This window comes from Mobula birostris, chromosome 3 (genome assembly GCF_030028105.1).
Source record: "Mobula birostris isolate sMobBir1 chromosome 3, sMobBir1.hap1, whole genome shotgun sequence".
In the NCBI taxonomy this organism is placed as follows: domain Eukaryota; kingdom Metazoa; phylum Chordata; class Chondrichthyes; order Myliobatiformes; family Myliobatidae; genus Mobula; species Mobula birostris.
The window spans coordinates 224,617,315-224,636,656 of NC_092372.1; the positions used below are offsets into that span (position 1 = coordinate 224,617,315).

General features: G+C 42.6%; 1 protein-coding gene across 2 annotated transcripts in view; it reads left to right on the forward strand.

The window, feature by feature from the left end:
• Window positions 1–19,342, forward strand: part of recql4 (RecQ helicase-like 4) — a 108,908-nt gene that overhangs the window by 73,370 nt on the left and 16,196 nt on the right. For both annotated transcript variants that reach the window (XM_072254242.1, XM_072254243.1), the window contains exons 13-16: window positions 4,897–4,980; window positions 6,991–7,179; window positions 8,079–8,261; window positions 16,664–16,865. In XM_072254242.1, coding sequence (XP_072110343.1) covers window positions 4,897–4,980; window positions 6,991–7,179; window positions 8,079–8,261; window positions 16,664–16,865 — 658 coding nt within the window. The remainder of the gene's footprint in view (window positions 1–4,896; window positions 4,981–6,990; window positions 7,180–8,078; window positions 8,262–16,663; window positions 16,866–19,342) is intronic.

Here is a 19,342-nt window from a genome sequence, read left to right on the forward strand (position 1 = left end):
TAACAAATAAAATAATAATAAATAAATCAATCAATCAATTATCTGTATTGAATAGATTTTTAAAAATCGTGCAAAAACAGAAATACTGTATATTTGACTGGCAGGCACTCTGTGAGCCACATGGAGAGGATATTGATGGGCTCACAGAGTGCATCACTGATCACATCAACTTCTGTGTGGACTGCAATGTTCCGACAAGAAATGTCCTTTGTTATTCAAATAACAAGCCATGGGTGACAAAGGACATTAAGGACATCCTGAACGCTAAAAAGAGGGCATTTAGGGATGGAAATAGGGAGGAGCTGAGGGCAATACAGAGGAACCTGAAAGCCAGGATCAGGGAGGCTAAAGACAGGTACAGGACGAAGCTTGAGTGGAAACTCCAGCAGAACAACATGAGAGAGGTCTGGAGTGGGATGAGGACCATCACTGGGTTCCGGCAAACTAGCAACAGAGGAGCTGAAGGCAATGTGGACAGGGCCAATGAACTTAACCTGTTCTTTAACAGATTTAACATTGTGGCCCCTGCCCATCCCCCACATGAGTCATCTGTTGTCGACCCCCAACCAATACATATTCCACTCTCCCCTCCTACCCCTCCTCACAGTCCCCCACCCTGCTCTCATGACTATACCCCTTCCCCACACGAAACCACCACGGTGGGCTTCACAGCTGAATAGGTTGACAGCTGACAGGTTGAACAGAAGACAGCTGAAACGTCTCAACCCAAGCAAGGCTGCAGGCCCGGATGGTGTCAGTACCAGGGTGCTCAAAGCCTGTGCCCCTCAGCTATGTGGAGTACTTCGCCATGTCTTCAACCTGAGCCTGAGTCTCCAGAGGGTTCCTGTGCTGTGGAAGACGTCCTGCCTCGTCCCTATGCCGAAGATGCCGCGCCCCAGCGGCCTCAATGACTACAGACCGGTGGCATTGACCTCCCACATCATGAAGACCCTGGAGAGACTTGTTCTGGAGCTGCTCCAGCCTATGGTCAGGCCACACTTAGATCCCCTGCAGTTCGCCTACCAGCCCCGACTAGGAGTTGAGGATGCCATCATCTACCTGCTGAACCGTGTCTACGCCCTCCTGGACAAGCCAGCGAGCACTGTGAGGGTCATGTTTTTGACTTCTCCAGTGCTTTCAACACCATCCGCCCTGCTCTGCTGGGGGAGAAGCTGACAGCGATGCAGGTGGATGCTTTCCTGGTGTCATGGATTCTTGATTTACCTGACTGGCAGACCACAGTACGTGTGCTTGCAACACTGTGTGTCCGACAGAGTGATCAGCAGCACTGGGGCTCCACAGGGGACTGTCTTGTCTCCCTTTCTCTTCACCATTTACACCTCGGACTTCAACTACTGCACAAAGTCTTGTCATCTTCGGAAGTTTTCGGATGACTCTGCCATAGTTGGATGCATCAGCAAGGGAGATGAGGCTGAGTACAGGGCTACGGTAGGAAACTTTGTCGCATGGTGTGAGCAGAATCTGCAGCTTAATGTGAGAAAGACTAAGGAGCTGGTGGTAGACCTGAGGAGGGTTAAGGCACCAGTGACCCCTGTTTCCATCCAGGGGGTCAGTTTGGACATGGTGGAGGGTTACAGATACCTGGGGATACGAATTGACAATAAACTGGACTGGTCAAAGAACACTGAGGCTGTCTACAAGAAGCGTCAGAGCCGTCTCTATTTCCTGAGGAGACTGAGGTCCTTTAACATCTGTCGGACGATGCTGAGGATGTTCTACGAGTCTGTAGTGGCCAGTGCGATCATGTTTGCTGTTGTGTGCTGGGGCAGCAGGCTGAGGGTAGCAGACACCAACAGAATCAACAAACTCATTCGTAAGGCCAGTGATGTTGTGGGGATGGAACTGGACTCTCTCACGGTGGTGTCTGAAAAGAGGATGCTGTCCAAGTTGCATGCCATCTTGGACAATGTCTCCCATCCACTACATAATGGACTGGTTGGGCACAGGAGTACATTCAGCCAGAAACTCATTCCACCGAGATGCAACACAGAGCGTCATAGGAAGTCATTCCTGCCTGTGGCCATCAAACTTTACAACTCCTCCCTTGGAGGCTCAGACACCCTGAGCCAATAGGCTGGTCCTGGACTTATTTCCTGGCATAATTTACATATTACTATTTAATTATTTATGGTTTTATTACTATTTAATTATTTATGGTGCAACTGTAACGAAAACCAATTTCCCTCAGGATCAATAAAGTATGACTATGACTATTTTTAAAAAAAGTGAGGTAGTGTCCAAAGATTCAATGTCCATTTAGGAATCTGATGGCAGAGGGGATGAAGCTGTTCTTGAATCGCTGAGTGTGTGCCTTCAAGCTTCTGTACCTCCTACATGATGGTAACAGTGAGAAAAGGGCATGCCCTGGGTGCTGGAGGTCCTTAATAACGGATGCTGCCTTTCTGAGACACCGCTCCTTGAAGATGCCCTGGGTAGTATGTAAGATGGAGCTGACTAGATTTACAACCTTCTGCAACTTCTTTCAGTCCTGTACAGTAGCCCCCCAACCCCCATACCAGACAGTGATGCAGCCTGTCAGAATGCTCTCCACGGGGAATCTCCTTCTGGACAACAGGTTCTGTCGCTTGGATATACTGGACTTTACCACCTTGATTTGGCATTGTAAATCCTGTCCAAACATTGTGTTCAGCCTTGTCGATAAGCTCTGGTGCCTGGATCTCGCGGCTTCCATGCTCTTCCATGCTCTTGGCAATGGACCCGCCACCTCGCCTCGCTTCAGTTCTGCCACATTGAATTGCCTCCAAGTCCAAAGGGAAGTCACAGACTATTACTTACAATGATTGTTTGCCAGATAAAGTGTGGTTAACAAGTAATTTGGTTGTTATCCTTGTTTTATTAGCCACCAGCCAGAAGTCACTGAGGTTCACCAGCACCAGCTTAAATTATCGCTCTTGTGCTTCTTAATCTCGCCGTTCAAGATTCAGTGTCATGCAACCCTGCCACTTTGATCTGGCCCATGCTTTCATTAACTAGGTCCAACACTTGCCTTTATTGGGATCTTCCTCCTCCTAACACAAATTTTAAGGTTTATGGTTACGGTTATAAATATGCTAGGGTGATTGGATGATTATTTATGATTGGTGTGGGGAGTGATGTTGGACGTATGGAATGAGCACTGAGGTGTGGAGCTAATGTAACCTGGGGTCTTTGGGTGTTTCATGTCTTTAATCATGAGAGACCCTCACCCAGGCAACCCAGCCAGAGTTGATCAGGCCCAGCTTGTGTTCTTTCCATGGACCAAGATAATGAAAGGCATGTCACTTTGAGGGCTAGGGTATTTTAGACTTCGTTATTTGGTTTTATTTTGGAGTAGAATATTTTGAGGCCTAGTTTTGATGTTTTGAGGCTTCATCTCAAAGTAACTTCCTTACTTTAAATTTATACTGGTCTTTATTTTGCATCTGGGTGTGTGAGGATCCTATGGATTAAAGTAAAAGGGCTTTCCTGAGATTCAGTGTCACTCCGCCCTGTAACTTTGAACTTAGTGGTGACTTGTTTTCTGTGGTCCAAGCTTGGGCACAACTTTCTGGTTTCTTTTCGCCTTCTTGGTATCTTGACTTTTTTATTGGCATTTTGTGGACCAGGAAAATGAAAAGCGTGTCACAGTTTGGTTAGGTTATGATTATGCAGGCAGTGGGAAAATCATCCCTTTTGTGCTACTTGGTCTGGTTTCTCGAGACTTCTGCAGGTCTTTTGCTGTTACCCTTGGGTTCTTTTTCACCTCCTTCAGCATTGCATGTTGTGCTTTTGGTTTGATCTTTGCAGGATGCTCATTCCTAGGGAGATTAGCAGCAGGACCGAATTTCCTCCATTTGTAGACAATTTCTCTTACTGTGCACCCTCAGGTCTTTAGAAACGCTTTTGTAGCTTTTTCCAGCTTCATGCATCTCTACAGTTCTTCTTCTAAGGTCCTCTAAAAGTTGTTTTGATTGAGGCATAGTGCACATAAACAGATCTTTCTTCAGAAGAGCAGGCTGTGACAGTAACCTGACTTTGTGTGTCTTTTTTATAGGGCAGTGCACCTCTACAACCCACACCTCCAATCTCATCTCATTGATTGGAACACCCGACTCCAAATCGCTTTTGTAGAAGGCATTACCCCAGAGGTTCACATTCTTTTTTGAACCTAGACTGTGATAGTTTAAATGGTGTACTCAGTATTTGACAAGAACCGTTTGTGTGTTATTCGTGTAGGCAGATTGTGTTTGTCTTAGATGATCAGACATTTTATGAGTAATTAATGCAGAAAACCAGGTTATTGCAAAGGGCTCACAAACTTTATTTTTGCCGTTGTATATAAGCCTGAAAAAACATACCACTAGGCTCAAGGACAGCTTTTATAAGACTACAGAACATTCCCCTTGTATGATAAGATAGAACGTTGACCTCACAATCACCTTATTGTTAGGGCCTTGCATCTTCTTGTCTACCTGCGCTGCACTTTCTCAGTAACTGTAACTCTTTATTCTGCATTCCGTTATTGCTTTACTTGTACTATCTTAATTGTAATGGATGGTATACAACTTTTTCAGGTGAAGTTTTTCACTTTACCTCAATACATGTGACAAAAATAAACCACTTTACCAGTTTATCAGTTTATTAACTACATATTCTAATTGTGTTATTTCCTGTAAAACTCATGTATGGAATATGTTTAATTATTGTGAATAGCACTAGCTGCTGCAAGTAAGTTTCATTGCACCTATGCAGATATGTACTTGTGCATTTGACAATAAACTTGACTCTGACTTTATATAGGAAGTATCCACAAAAAACTTAAGTTGTCAGAATTTCTGTTATTCTGGTCATTGACAAAGAGCTGCTAATTTGCATTACTTTGTATCTTTACAACAGGTATCCGGGCTCCCTTCCAAATTAAAGGCTGTTTGTATCCACTCCGGTATGACAAGAACACAGAGAGACGCAGCTGTGCAAAAGGTCAGCTGGAGATTTGGTTGTTAATAGTGATTCTTTAATGCAGTTGACTATTACTGCAGATGTATTTTGCCCTTTTAATAGTTATTGCATACAGAGGACAAGTGACGAGTCTTTCACAGCGGTGACAGCACGTTGAAGGAGCTGTTTAATTAGTCTCCCTTCCTGCATCTATGTCCATAAGCTCTTATTTATACTATTCAATTATGTAATTAATTCCCTATGGAAGCTACATCCACCAGGAGTATCAAGCAACACACACCAAAGTTGTGCTGGTGAATGCAGCAGGCCAGGCAGCATCTCTAGGAAGAGGTACAGTCGACGTTTCAGGCCGAGACCCTTCGTCAGTATCAAGTAGTTTTATCAAAGTCAAGGTAAAATTTATTATTAAAGAATGTAGATATCACCATATATTACCTTGAAATTCATTTTCTTGCAGGCATTTGCAGGAAAATAAAGAAACGCAGTAGAATTTATGAAACACTACAGACTCTTTGAAAATGAATCTGTAGGTTTTAGAATTAGTTCAGGGTTATGGTAAGTGAAGTTATTCACCTCAGTTCAGAAGCCTAGTGGCTGTAGGGTATTACTTGTTCCTGAACCTGGTGGTGTGAGATCTAAGGCTTCTGTACCTGCTGGTAGTAGTGAGCAGAGGGCATGGCCTGGGTGGTGGGAGTCCTTGATGGACATTGCTTTCTTGTGGCAGTGCTCAATGATGGACTGGTCTGAGCCCACCATTTTCCATAGCCTTGTTTGTTCCTGTTTCCGTACCAGACTGTGATGCAACCAGTAAGGATACTCCTCACTTTGCATCCGAGAAGTTTGCCAGGGTTTTTGATGACGTGATGAATCTTCTAAGAAAGTAGAAGCACTGTCATACCTTTTTTGTGCTGGCACTTGTGTGCTGGTGCAGAACAGGTCCTACGATACAGTGAGGCCAAGGAACTTAAAGCTGCTGATCCCCTCATGATGACTGGATCATGGACTTACAGCTTCGGAGTTGGTAGGTTCTCCCCATGACCATGTGGGTTTCTGCTGGGTGCTCTGGTTTCCTCCACATCCCAAAGATGTATGGGTTAGTAGGTTAGTTGGTCACATAGGTGTAATTGGATGGTGCAGGCTCATTAGACTGGAAGCTTCTGTTACCATTCATCTCTGCATGAAATAAATTTGCAGTCAATAAAATTGACACTTTTTAATTCTCCTCTAATTCCTATGAAACTCTCTTTTTACCAGGCGTCTCTAGAGATGGGGCTCGTTAGCCCCTTGCCAACAGCCACTGGAATCAGTGATGAGAAGACCACCTTTCTCAGACTCCCCACGTCTAGGGGCGATATAACATAGGTCTACCAAACTCAGGAGGTTGGGGTGTCTTGCCCATCAAAACCCCAATCTTTGTGAATACTGTGTAATTACTGCCCCCATGGAATCACCCATCGGCAAGAAATAACTGACTGTGCACTGCATACAATTATAAAGAAAGTATATTTATGAATGTTAATTTAACCAAACACTTATTAAAGAAGAAAGAGAAAAAAAGGGAAAAAAATCAAAAGGGCTCATCATAATTTAAGGCAGTCAAATGTGCACAAGTTGGAGCTCAAATCTTCCAAACGTTGATATGTCCGATGTACTCACGGCACCAACTCATATTCACTGATCACCAGTAGGACTTCTCCGCTTGGAATCCATTGAATCGCGCATTCTCGTTGCATCAAATCCTATGGCAGGTTCTCTTGAGCTTCCTGTCTCCATCTCCTGCCAAGAAGACTTCAACCCACCCCAGTGTCCATCACAAAACCTCTCTAGAACCTTCTCCCAATTTCACCATCCTGACTGGATGACACTACATTCCTAAGCATGAGCGTCACAACCCCTTATCTTTAACGGTAACCCAAATACTATCTGCAGAACACACTGCTTCTACAGAAAGCCATCATGTGAAATACCCTACAACATTAGCAGTAAAATCTTAACCATGGCATTACACCTATATTTACTTTTGACCCACAGGTGAAAGAAGGAAAGGTCCACGTTCTGTTGCTCTCCCCTGAAGCGCTTGTTGGGGGCGGCCAAGCTGGCTCGAGCTGCCTTCCACCTGCACGCGATCTTCCCCCAGTGGCTTTTGCTTGTATCGATGAGGCACACTGTGTCTCTGAGTGGTCGCACAACTTCAGGCCGTGCTACCTGCGTCTCTGTAAGGTAAGAGAGGTCAGCTCGGTGTAGCCATCTTGAAGGTGAAACGTATGTGAATAATTGATCTGAATGAATCACAGAGCTGGTATCAGGAGCGAAGGATGAGAATGAGATGAAATTGCACAAGTAATTCAGTCCGAAAAGAAAAAATGAATAGTCACCATGAAATGACCAGTTGGTTGGGAAAACCCATCTGGTTCATTCATGTCCCCTCAGAGAACAAACTCTGCCTTCCTTAACCAGTCCAGTTGATATATGATAGACCCGTTGTAGTTTTGGTGGTATTTAAGTTTCTGTTTAGGATTACCAACATCTACAGTTTATTTTGATTTTCATTAGATCTGCCCCTCTCCTTGCACGTTGAGTCGAAATTATTGTTGTATGCACAAGTACTCTGTCTGTACTTCTCACTGCCCCAGTAAAGCAGCCAGCATAACCAAACAGTCCTTCCACCCTGCACACACTTTCTTCTCTCTCAGCAGGTAGAATATACAAAAGCTTGAAAATACGTAGTACCCAGCTGAAGAATGGCTTCTATCCCACTGATTGGGTTCCTGAACAGAGCTCTTGTATGCTGAGATGGATTCATGGCCTCACAATCTGCCTTAAGTAAACAGTCAATGATGAAGGCTCTCAACTCAAAACATCGACTGTTTATTTTCCTCCATAAATGTTCCCTGACCTGCTGAATTCCTCCAGCAGTTTGTGTGGGTTGCGTGGAATTGGGAGAGTGTGACCCACCAACTCGTAGCTGATGCTGTTAGCCTGCAGACTAATTAAAATTCATTTCAGTAATTAGTGAAAGCTCTCCAGCTATTGCCTTAACAGTTTAAGTTGTGACCAGTGTTTGCTGAATTCTCTGTAATTTCATCACAAGATATGTATATATTTTTTGTGGTAAATAGGTGCTGAAGGAACGTTTAGGGGTGAGGTGCCTGCTGGGACTGACAGCTACGGCCACACAAGCAACAGCCCGGAGCGTAGCTCATCACCTCGGGATCCAGGAGGCAGAAGGGTTAGCTGTACGCTCTGCTGATGTGCCAGCCAATCTTTTCCTCAGCGTATCTACGGACCGGGATAGAGACCAGGTGCAGGCTTCTGTTCACACTGGGGTGGAAAGAAGGGAAAATCAAACTGATTTTTTTGTGCATTAGTTCCACTGTGAAATGAAAATCCATAAGGCATAGTAGAATTAGGCCATTTGGCCTATAGAGTCTGCTCCATCATTCAATCATGGCTGTTCCTTTTATCCCCTCCTCAGCTCCACTCCCTGGTCTTCACCTGTAACCTTTGATGCCATGTTCAATAAGAACTTATTAAGCTCTGCCTTAAATACATCCAACGACCTGGCCTCCACAGCTGCCTGTGGTAACAAATTCCACAAACTCACCACCCTCTGGCTAAAGAAATTTCTTCGCATCTCTGTTTTAAATGGACACCCCTCTATCCTGATGCTGTGCCTCTTGTCCTAGATTCCTCCACCATGTGAAACATCAATTCCACATCTACTCTGTCTAGGCCTTTCAACATTCGAAATGTTACAATGAGATCCCCTCCCACCCCCCATTCTTCTAAATTCCAGTGGGTACAGGAACATTTCTGGTATGACCACCCTTTCATTTCCGGAATCATCCTTGTGAACCTCCTCTGAACCCTCTCCAATGCCAGCACATCTTTTATTAGATGAGGAGCCCAAAACTGTTCACAATACTCAAGGTGAGGCCTCACCAGTGCCTTATAAAGCCTCAGCATCCCATCCCTGCTCTTGTATTCTAGACCTCTTGAAATGAATGCTAACATTGCATTTGTCTTCCTCACCACCAACTCAACCTACAACTTAACCTTTAGGGTGTCCTGCACAAGGACTCCCAAGTCCCTTTGCATCTCAAATTTTTGGATTTCCTCCCTGTTTAGAAAATAGTCTGCACATTTATTTCTACTACCAAAGTGCATGACTGCGTTTTCCAACATTGTACAAACGTTTGTATTACATTTGCCACTTTCTTGTCCATTCTCCTCATCTGTTTAAGTCCTTCTGCAGCCTACCTGTTTCCTCAACACTACATGCCCCTCCAGCAATCTTCTTATCATCTGCAAACTTGACAACAAAGCCATCTATTCCATCGTCTAAATCATTGACATACAGCATAAAAAGAAGTGGTCCCAACACCGACCCCTGCAGAACACCACTAGTCACTGGCAACCAACTAGAAAAGGATCCTTTTCCCCCCACTCCTTGCCTTTTACCTATCTGGCAATGCTCTAACCATGCCAGTAACTTTCCTGTAACGCTCTTAACATGGTAAGCAGCCTCATGTGTGACACCTTATCAAAGGTCTTCTGAAAGTCCAAACATCCACTGCATCCCCTTTATCTATCCTACTTGTAGTCTCCTCAAAGAATTCCAACAGGTTTGTCAGGCAAGATTTTCCCTTAAGGAAACCATGCTAACTTTGTCCTATCTTGTCCTCATCACCAAGTGCTCCATAACTTCATCCTTAACAATTGACTCCAACATCTTCCCAACCACTGAGGTCAGGCTAACTGGTTTATAATTTCCCTTCCGCTGACCTTCCTCCTTTCTTAAAGAGTGGAGTGACATTTGCAACTTTCCAGTTCTCTGGCACCATGTCAAGAGTCCAATGATTTTTGAAAGATCATTACTAATGCCTCCACAATCTCTAGTGCTACCTCTTTCAGAACCCTAGGGTGCAGTTCATCTGGTCCAGGTGACTTATATACCCTTAGGTCTTTCAGCCTCTTGAGCACCTTCTCCCTTGTAATAATAATTGCACCCACTTCTCTTCCCGCACACCCTTCAACATCTGGCACATTGCTTGTGTCTTCCACGGTGGACTGATGCAAAATACTTATTTAGTTCATCTGCAGTCTCCTTGTTCCCCATTATTATTTTTCTGGTGGTTCCATATCCACTCTCATCTCTCTTTTATTTTTTACATACTTGAACAACCTTTTACTATCCACTTTGATATTGTTTGCTAGCTTGCTTTCGTATTTCACCTTTTCCCTCCTAATGATCCGTTTAGTTGCTCTTTGTACAGTTGAAGTGAGAAGTTTACATACACCTTAGCCAAATACATCTAATCTCAGTTTTTCACAATTCCTGACATTTAATCCTAGAAAACATTCCCTGTCTTAGGTCAGTTAGGATCACTACTTTATTTTAAGAATGTGAAATGTCAGAACAATATAGAGAGAATGATTTATTTCAGCTTTTATTTCTTTCTCATCACTTTCCTAGTGGGTCAGAAGTTTACATACACTTTGTTAGTATTTGGTAGCATTGCCCTTAAATTGTTTAACTTGGGTCAAACGTTTTGGGTAGCCTTCCACCAGCTTCTCACTGTAAGTTGCTGGAATTTTGTTCCATTCCTCCAGACAGAACTGGTGTAACTTGAGTCAGGTTTGTAGGCCTCCTTGCTTGCACACGCTTTTTCAGTTCTGCCCACAAATTTTCTATTGGATTGAGGTCAGAAAATGATGGCAAATCTGGTTCATCCTTGGGAGCAACTTCCAAAGGTACCACGTTCATCTGTACAAACAGTAGTACTCAAGTATAAACACCATGGGACCATGCAGCCGTCATACCGCTCAGGAAGAAGACGCATTCTGTCTCCTAGAGATGAACGTACTTTGGCACGAAAAGTGTAAATCAATCCCAGAACAACAGCAAAGGACCTTGTGAAGATACTGGGGGAAACAGGTAGACAAGTATCTATATACACAGTAAAACAAGTCCTATTTCTTTTTTTCCAATATTTTTATTAATTTATATATAAGAATACAGAGTACAGGAAAAAAATATGTCAATACATTAAACTAAATTGCATATAAAGACTTCTTACCCTATATTCGTACAAATCAATTAGTTCGTAACATTGAAAAATAATAATTTTTAGAAAAAAAAGAAAAAAGATTGCTTGTCATCATCTGTGCTTTAACAGCAAATCAAAGGTTTTGAAAATACCTTTGTAAGCGGAACAAGTGCTACACATCCCCTTACACTCCCTCCCTTACCACCATTCAGGGCCCCAGACAGTCCTTCCAGGTGAGGCGACACTTCACCTGTGAGTCGGCTGGGGTGATATACTGCGTCTGGTGCTCCTGTTGCAGCCTTCTATATATTGGCGAGACCCGATGCTGGCTGGGAGATCATTTCGCTGAACACGTACGCTCTGTCGGCCAGAGAAAGCAGGATCTCCCAGTGACCACACATTTTAATTCCACATCCCATTCCCATTCTGATATGTCTATCCACGGCCTCCTCTACTGTCATGATGAAGTCACACTCAGGTTGGAGGAACAACACCTTATATTCCGTCTGGGTAGCGTCCAGCCTGATGGCATGAACATTGACTTCTCTAACTTCTGTTAATGCCCCACCTCCCCCTTGTAACCCATCCGTTATTTATTTATTTACTTTTCTCTCTCTTTTTCTCCCTCTGTTCCTCTCACTATACTCCTTGCCCATTTTCTGGGCTCCTCCCCCCTTCTTTCTCCCTAGGCCTCCCGTCCCATGATCCTCTCCCTTCTCCAGCCTCGTATCCCTTTTGCCTATCAACTTTCCAGCTCTTGGCTCCATCCCTCCCCCTCCTGTCTTCTCCTATCATTTCAGATCACCTCTCCCCCTTCCCACTTTCAAATCTCTTACTATCTCTTCTTTCAGTTAGTCCTGACGAAGGGTCTCGGCCCGAAACGTCGACTGTACCTCTTCCTATAGATGCTGCCTGGTCTGCTGCGTTCACCAGCATTTTTTGTGTGTGTTGCTTGAATTTCCAGCATCTGCAGATTTCCTCGTGCCAGGGATCAACAATGCCACATTTCATTAAAAAAGGTTTGATAAACACAGCTGATTTATTTGGTATCATTGATTTAAAAGATGAACGATCTAAAACTGGATCTAAGCAACAATTAAAGTCTCCACCCATCACCAATGAGTACAGACTTTAGTTTCCCTGATACTATAACAGAACGCCCATTAGTATCGGAAATTACTTTATGTTGAACAAAGGGTACTTTCTTATCTTTGAGGATCAAAACGCCTCTTGCTTTGGCCTGAAACGAAGAATGAAAATGAGACTCTCTCCATCGATAAAAAAACCTGAATTATCATACTTACGTATATGTGTTTCTTGAAGAAAAACAATGGGTACCTTAAGTTTTTTTAATATAGGCAAAAATCTTATTTCTCTTCACGGGGTGATTTAATCCTTTTACATTAAAACTAAGTAAATTAATACTTTGATCCATTTTAAGGCTCTTTATAAGAAAGATTAAAATAGCAATCAGAAAAATGTATATCAAACCCAAATAATAAACCTTGAATAATATTAACTAAGCAACAGAATTGACTATATTCCCAAATCAGCTTCAAGAAAAAAAGACTCCCCATCCGTCCTCCCCCTCCCAAAGAGAGGAACTGGGTCAACCGCTATCTACTTCTCCTAAACACATTCCCTCAGAAAGCCTGTTGGAACTGCTCCAAGAATTCAAGGTTATTTACTATTCCAACCAAGACCAAATAACATACAGTGAGAAACAAGCTTAGACAGGTTTATCAAACAGAAATAGCAATTATTCATACTAAAAAATATTAAACAGTCACTTTTTAATATGTGGTATTTCTGTTTTTGCAAGATTTTTAGTTTATTCAATATATATACACACACACTGCCATTCTTTTTTTTTAAAGTCTAAAAATTCTTGCACCTGTTCCTTTGTATAAAACCACTTAAATGATGCGTCTTCCAATGTAATCCTCAGTCGAGCCGGAGAACGAAGAGAGGGTTTAAATTTTTGACTGTATAACTCCATCAAAATTTTTTTGAACTTAGCACGTTCTGCCATAACTTCTGATGAAAACTCTTGAATAATACGTATCTTTTGATCTTGGTAGTCAATCATACCTTTTCCACGGATAGCACAAATCAGACGATCCTTTATTTGAAATTCATTGAAACATATAATGACTGATCTTGGTTTAGATTTGAAGCCGATCCATAGATAGGTGACCTGTGAGCACAGTCAATCAAAGGTGGAGACTTTATAATATCAGGGAATAATTCAATCAAAAGATTTACAAAGAATTCTTTAGGATTATCTCCTTCTGTTTGTTCTTTAAGTCCAAAGATTCATAAGTTGTTCCTCCTACTTCTGTTTTCCAAATCAATAATCTTCTGTCTCATTATTTTGTTGGTCTTAAATTGTTTTTCGTATAGCTTTTGCATAACATCCATTCTCCTGTTCAGTAAAGTAATAACATCTTCATTTTCCTTTATCTTCTTATCATGTTCGGTTAGAATTGCTTGAATATCTTCTAGTTTCGTACCTATTTGTTTAATTTCAGCGCTGATTTCTTTTCTAAAATGTTGAAACTCCTCAGTAAGCTTTTGAATTGAACTCATAATAGCTTCCAAAGCTGCTTTAGTAGTCATATTAAAATTATATCCTGTCTTAACAATAGTATTTCAAAAGGTTGGAGAGAAAAGTAAATAAATTAGGAGCAGCAGTAAAGAGCTGTTACTCCGTCAGTGGCCAGCCGGCAGTCTCGACATGAGTCCTATATCAACATAACCTGAAAGGCTGCTCAGCAAGGAAGAAGCCACTGCTCCAAAACCACCATAAAAAAACCAGACTACAGTTTGCAAGTGCACATGGGGACAAAGATCTTACTTTCTGGAGAAATGTCCTCTGGTCTGATGAAATAAAAATTGAACTGTTTGGCTATAATGACTATCGTTATGTTTGGAGGCAAAAGGGTGAGGCTTGCAAGCCGAAGAACACCATCCCAACCGTGAAGCATGGGGGTGGCAGCATCATGTTGTGGGGGTGCTTTGCTGCAGGAGGGACTGGTGCACTTCACAAAATAGATAACATCATGAGGAAGGAAAATTATGTGGATATATTGAAGCAACATCTCAAGACAGCAGCCAGGAAGTTAAAACTTGGTCACAAATGGGTCTTCCAAATGGACAATGACCCCAAGCATACCTCCAAAGTTGTGGCAAAATTGCTTAAGGACAACAAAGTCAAGGTATTGGAAGTGGCCATCACAAAGCCCTGACCTCAATCTGATAGAAAATTTGTGGGCAGAACTGAAAAAGTGTGTGCGAGCAAGGAGGCCTACAAACCTGACTCAGTTACACCAGTTCTATCTGGAGGAACGGAACAAGATTCCAGCAACTTACTGTGAGAAGCTTGTGGAAGGCTACCCTAAACGTTTGACCCAAGTTAAACAATTTAAAGGCAATGCTACCAAATACTAACAAAGTGAATGTAAACTTCTGACCCACTGGGAAAGTGATGAAAGAAGTAAAAGCCGAAATAAATCATTCTCTCTACTATTATTCTGATATTTCACAGTCTTAAAATAAAGTAGTGATCCTAACTGACCTAAGACAGGGAATGTTTTCTAGGATTAAATGTCAGGAATTGTGAAAAACTGAGTTTAAATGTATTTGGCTAAGGTGTATGTAAACTTCTGACTTCAACTATATGTTTTTAAAAACTTTCCAATCCTCTATCTTCCCAGTAATTTTTGTTTTTACATTAGCTTTGACTTCCCCTGTCAGCCACGTTTGTACCATTTCGCCATTTGAGTATTTCTTTGTTTTGGGAATACACTTATCCTGCACCTTCCTCATTTTTCCCAGAAATTCACACCATTGCTGCTCTGCTGACATCCCTGCCAGCATCTCCTTCCAATTTACATTGACCAACTCCTCTCTCAGACCACTGTAATTTCCCTTACTCCACTGAAATACTGCTTCATCAGACTTCACTTTCTCCCTATCAAATTTCAAGTTGAACTCAATCATATTGTGATCACTGTCTCCTTGGGTTCTTTAACTTTAAGCTCCCTAATCACCTCTGGTTCATAACATAACACCCAATCTGGAATAGCTGATCCCCTTGTAGGTTCAACGACAAACTGCTCTAAAAAGCCATCTTGTAGGCATTCAACAAACTCATTATCTTGAGATCTGTTACCAACCCGATTTTCCCAATCAATGTGCATGTTGAAATCTCCCATGACTATCATAACATTGTCTTTTTGAACACCTTTTCTATACCCTGTTGTAATCTGTGGTCAACAACCCAACTACTGTTGCGAGGCCATCAGGGTCCTTTTACCCTTGCAGTTTCTTAACTCAACCTACCAAGGATTCAATATCTCAAACAACAGGAATTCTGCAGATGCTGGAAATTCAAGCACCACACATCAAAGTTGCTGGTGAATGCAGCAGGCCAGGCAGCATCTCTAGGAAGAGGTACGGTCGACGTTTCAGGCCGAGACCCTTCATCAGGACCCTGTACCTCTTCCTAAGGATTCAATATCTTCTGATTTTATGTCATATCTTTCTACTGATTTGATGCCATTATTTACCAGTAGACCCACGCTACCCCCTCTGCCTTTCCTATCCCTCCAATACAATATGTAACCTTAGACATTCAGCTCCCAACTACAACCATCCTTCAGCCACGATTCAGTGATAGCCACAACATCATACCTGACAATCTGTAATAGTGCAGCAATTTCTTATTTCTTATACTCCATGCAATGAGATATAACACTTTGAGTGCTGTTTTTGCTACCCTTTTTGATCCTGCATTCCTAGTGCACTGGTACTGACTATCTAGTATGTTGGCAGGGCATAAAATTGCTTTCTTTCTCTGTGCAGGTCTCTATAAGCAAATTCAAAAGCATATTATGCCCTGTACTTGGTGTGGGCACTTTGAGTGGACTGTTTAAGAGGATGTTGGAGGAAGTATTGTTAATGTACAATGAAAGGAATGGTAGACAAGGTGGCATTCTCAGACAGAGTATAAGAAGACAAGTTAAATAAGATCAAGAGTTATAGTGGTAGAAATTAGATAAGCACTCAGGAAAATTAAACAGGCTTACGAAGCTGGACGGTGGGGATCTTTGATGATGGATGCTGCTTTCTTGCGGCAGCACTCCATGTAAATGATGGGGAGAGCTTTGCCCGTGACGGACCGGGCTGTATCCACCAGTTCTGAAGGGGAACGGAGGAAGACGGAAGGGGTGGTAAAGATGTGTTTGGTGGTAGGATCTCGAAGCTGATGGTGGAAGTTGCAGAGAGTGATCTGCTGGGTGCAGAGGCTCATGCAGTAGTAGGTAAGGACTAGAGAAACTCTATCTCTCCCTGTTAAGGCAGCGGGAAGATTGGGTGAGGGTGGATGTCTGGGAAATAACAGAGATGTGGGTGAGGGTAGCATCAATGGTGGAGGAATAGAGACTGCCCTTTGACAGGAGGACAACTCTGATGTTCCGGACATATTAAATTTGACTACATTAACTGAAGTTATGACATTTCCAGGGCCATAGATTTAAGGAGTTAGATCACATGTGGATTGGTCTAGAGTAGGTACCTGGTCCACTCCTGCTGCTGTACTGTGTTGCCTGTTGATGCACCAGCTTTCAGTAAATACTTGATTCCTTGCCTAGGCCCTGGTGACCTTGATCCGAGGTGAGCGGTTTGCCTCCTTGGACTCCATTATTGTCTACTGTACTCGGCGGGAGGAGACATCTCGCATTGCCGCCCTGCTTCGGACCTGCCTTCAGGGAGTAACGCTGAAGGAGCCAACGTCAGAACCGAATAAGGGTAGGATGCCTGAAGAACTCATAGCGGAAAGGAAGAAAGCAGTGGGTAAGTCCACCAGACCCCTGGAGCAGGAGATACCGAGGAAAGAATCAGAATCTGGTTTAATAAGTAGTGCAAGGGAGAGAGCAAAAATAGTGAGGTAGTGTTCATAGGTTCGTGGACTATTCAAAAATAAGACCATAGAACATAGGAGTACATTAGGCCATTTGATCCACTGCGGCTACTCTGGCATTCCATCATGGCTGATTTATTATCCCTCTCAACCCCATTCACCTGCCTTCTCTCTGTAACCTTTGATACCGTTGCTAATCAAGAACCTATCAACCTCCGCTTTAAGTATGCAACGATTTGGCCTTCCGCCGATTCACCTTTCTGGCTAAAGAAATCCCACCTCATCTCTGTTCTACAGGGATGTCCTTGTATTCTGAGCCTGTGCCCTCGAGTTCTGGATACCCCCACCATGGGAAACATCCTCTCCACATCCACCTTATCTAGTCCTTTCAGTATTTGGTAAGTTTCAATGAAATCCTCCCGTATTCTTCCAAATTCCAGTGAGTAATGGCCTAAAGCTCCCAAATGCTCCTCATATGTTAACCCTTTCATTCCCAATGGGGCAGTTGCTGCTCTGAAGGGAAAGGAGAATGTGATTAGCTGAATGGGCTTTGTACTCATTTTGCGATAAACCGGCAGAATGAGCAATGAGCATTACTCAGGTGTTGGAATCCTGCTACAGTATTGAGCTCATGGACTAGAAGCTAATAGATGGACGCTGACAGGAAGGAGGGAGAGAGAAAACTGGGTAGATACTGTGGTCTGGCATCTCTTAGTTCAAAGATCAATCAATTTTGGGGTGCTAATAGGGCAGGTAAGTTGGCATTTAAGTTCAGTGAGCACCTTATTGAACTATGGAGCAGACAGCACATCGTCAGACTGTGTTGGTCATTGACACAAACGATGGATTTCATTGTATGTTTCAAAGGTCAAAGTGGAGCAGACAGCACATCGTCAGACTGTGTTGGTCATTGACACAAACGATGGATTTCATTGTATGTTTCAAAGGTCAAAGTGGAGCAGACAGCACATCGTCAGACTGTGTTGGTCATTGACACAAACAATGTATTTCATTGTATGTTTCAAAGGTCAAAGTAAATTTATTATCAAAGTATGTACTGTATATGTCACCATATACTACACTGAGATTAATTTTCTTGCAAGCATTTACAGGAAAATAAAGAAATATAATAGAATCTATGAAACATTGGACATAAAGATTGACAAAAAAACTCCAAAAAGACAAACTGCAAATAAAAACAAACAATAATAATTAATAAATAATACTGAGATGAGTTGTAGAGTTTTGATGTGCATGTGACAAATAAAGCTAATTTTTATCTTTTAATAGCAAGCCTCAGTTGTTAATTCCCATGTAAACCAGTTCCAGATGCAGAGTGAACTTTGCATAGAACATAGAACAGTGCAGCATAGTACAGGCCAGTTGGTGGACAATGCCACAGGTTCTTCTGGGTCCTAAATGCTTTACCCTGTATCGCCCACCCCGCCAGCCAGAGGAAGTGTCCTTTCCGCATCCAGTAGGTTGAGACCTATCAGAATTTTGTGAAGAATTCATTCCGGCCTCCCAACTGCTTCAGCTGTAGAATATATTGCCTGGAAGATAGTTCTGAGCCTCTGCAAAGCATGCATCTGGAAAAGTGTGAAGTGATACAGTTTGGAAACTTAAACCTGAATGCAGGACATAGGGTTATTGGCAAAATTCTTAACAGTGTGGAGGAACAGAAGGATCCATAGATCTCTCAAAGTTGCATCAGTAGCTGATTGGATGGTTAAATGGGTTAGTCTTAATTAATCTGCGATTGAGATTAAATCTGGTTAGACCACTCTTGGGAGCATAGTGTTCAGTCACGGTCCCTCATTTTGTAAGCACATGAAAGCTTTATAGAGGGTCCAGGGGAGATTTACCAGGATGCTGTCTGGATTAGAAAACATGTCTATGAGGATAGGTTGAGCGAGACAACTTTTCTCTTTGGAGTGACGGAGGATGAGAGGTGATTTGATAGAGGTGTATAAGATGATAAGAGACATAGATTGAGTAGATAGCCAGAGACTTTTCCCCAGGGCAGAAATGGCTAATGCAAGGGGGCATCATTGTAAGGCGGTTGGAGGAAAGTATAGGGGGGGATGTCAGAGGCAGGCTTTTTTTTTTACACAGAATGGTGAGTGCATGGAATTCGCTGCCGGGAGCGCTGGTAGAGACAGATACATTAGGGACATTTAAGAGTCTCTTAAATAAGCTCCAATTTTTCCTTCGTCTGTGTGCCTGTGTGGAAGGGAAAGGTTAGATTGATCTGGAGTAGGATAAAGGGTCGGTACAACATTTTGTATCATATTGTATGGAAGAACAGGTTCGAAGAACTTTGGCTTTGTGGTTCTGTTTTTTAGATATTAATTGCATTATAATGGGTACACATTCCTTTTTTTCTTTCAATGAAGGTTATCAATGGAGA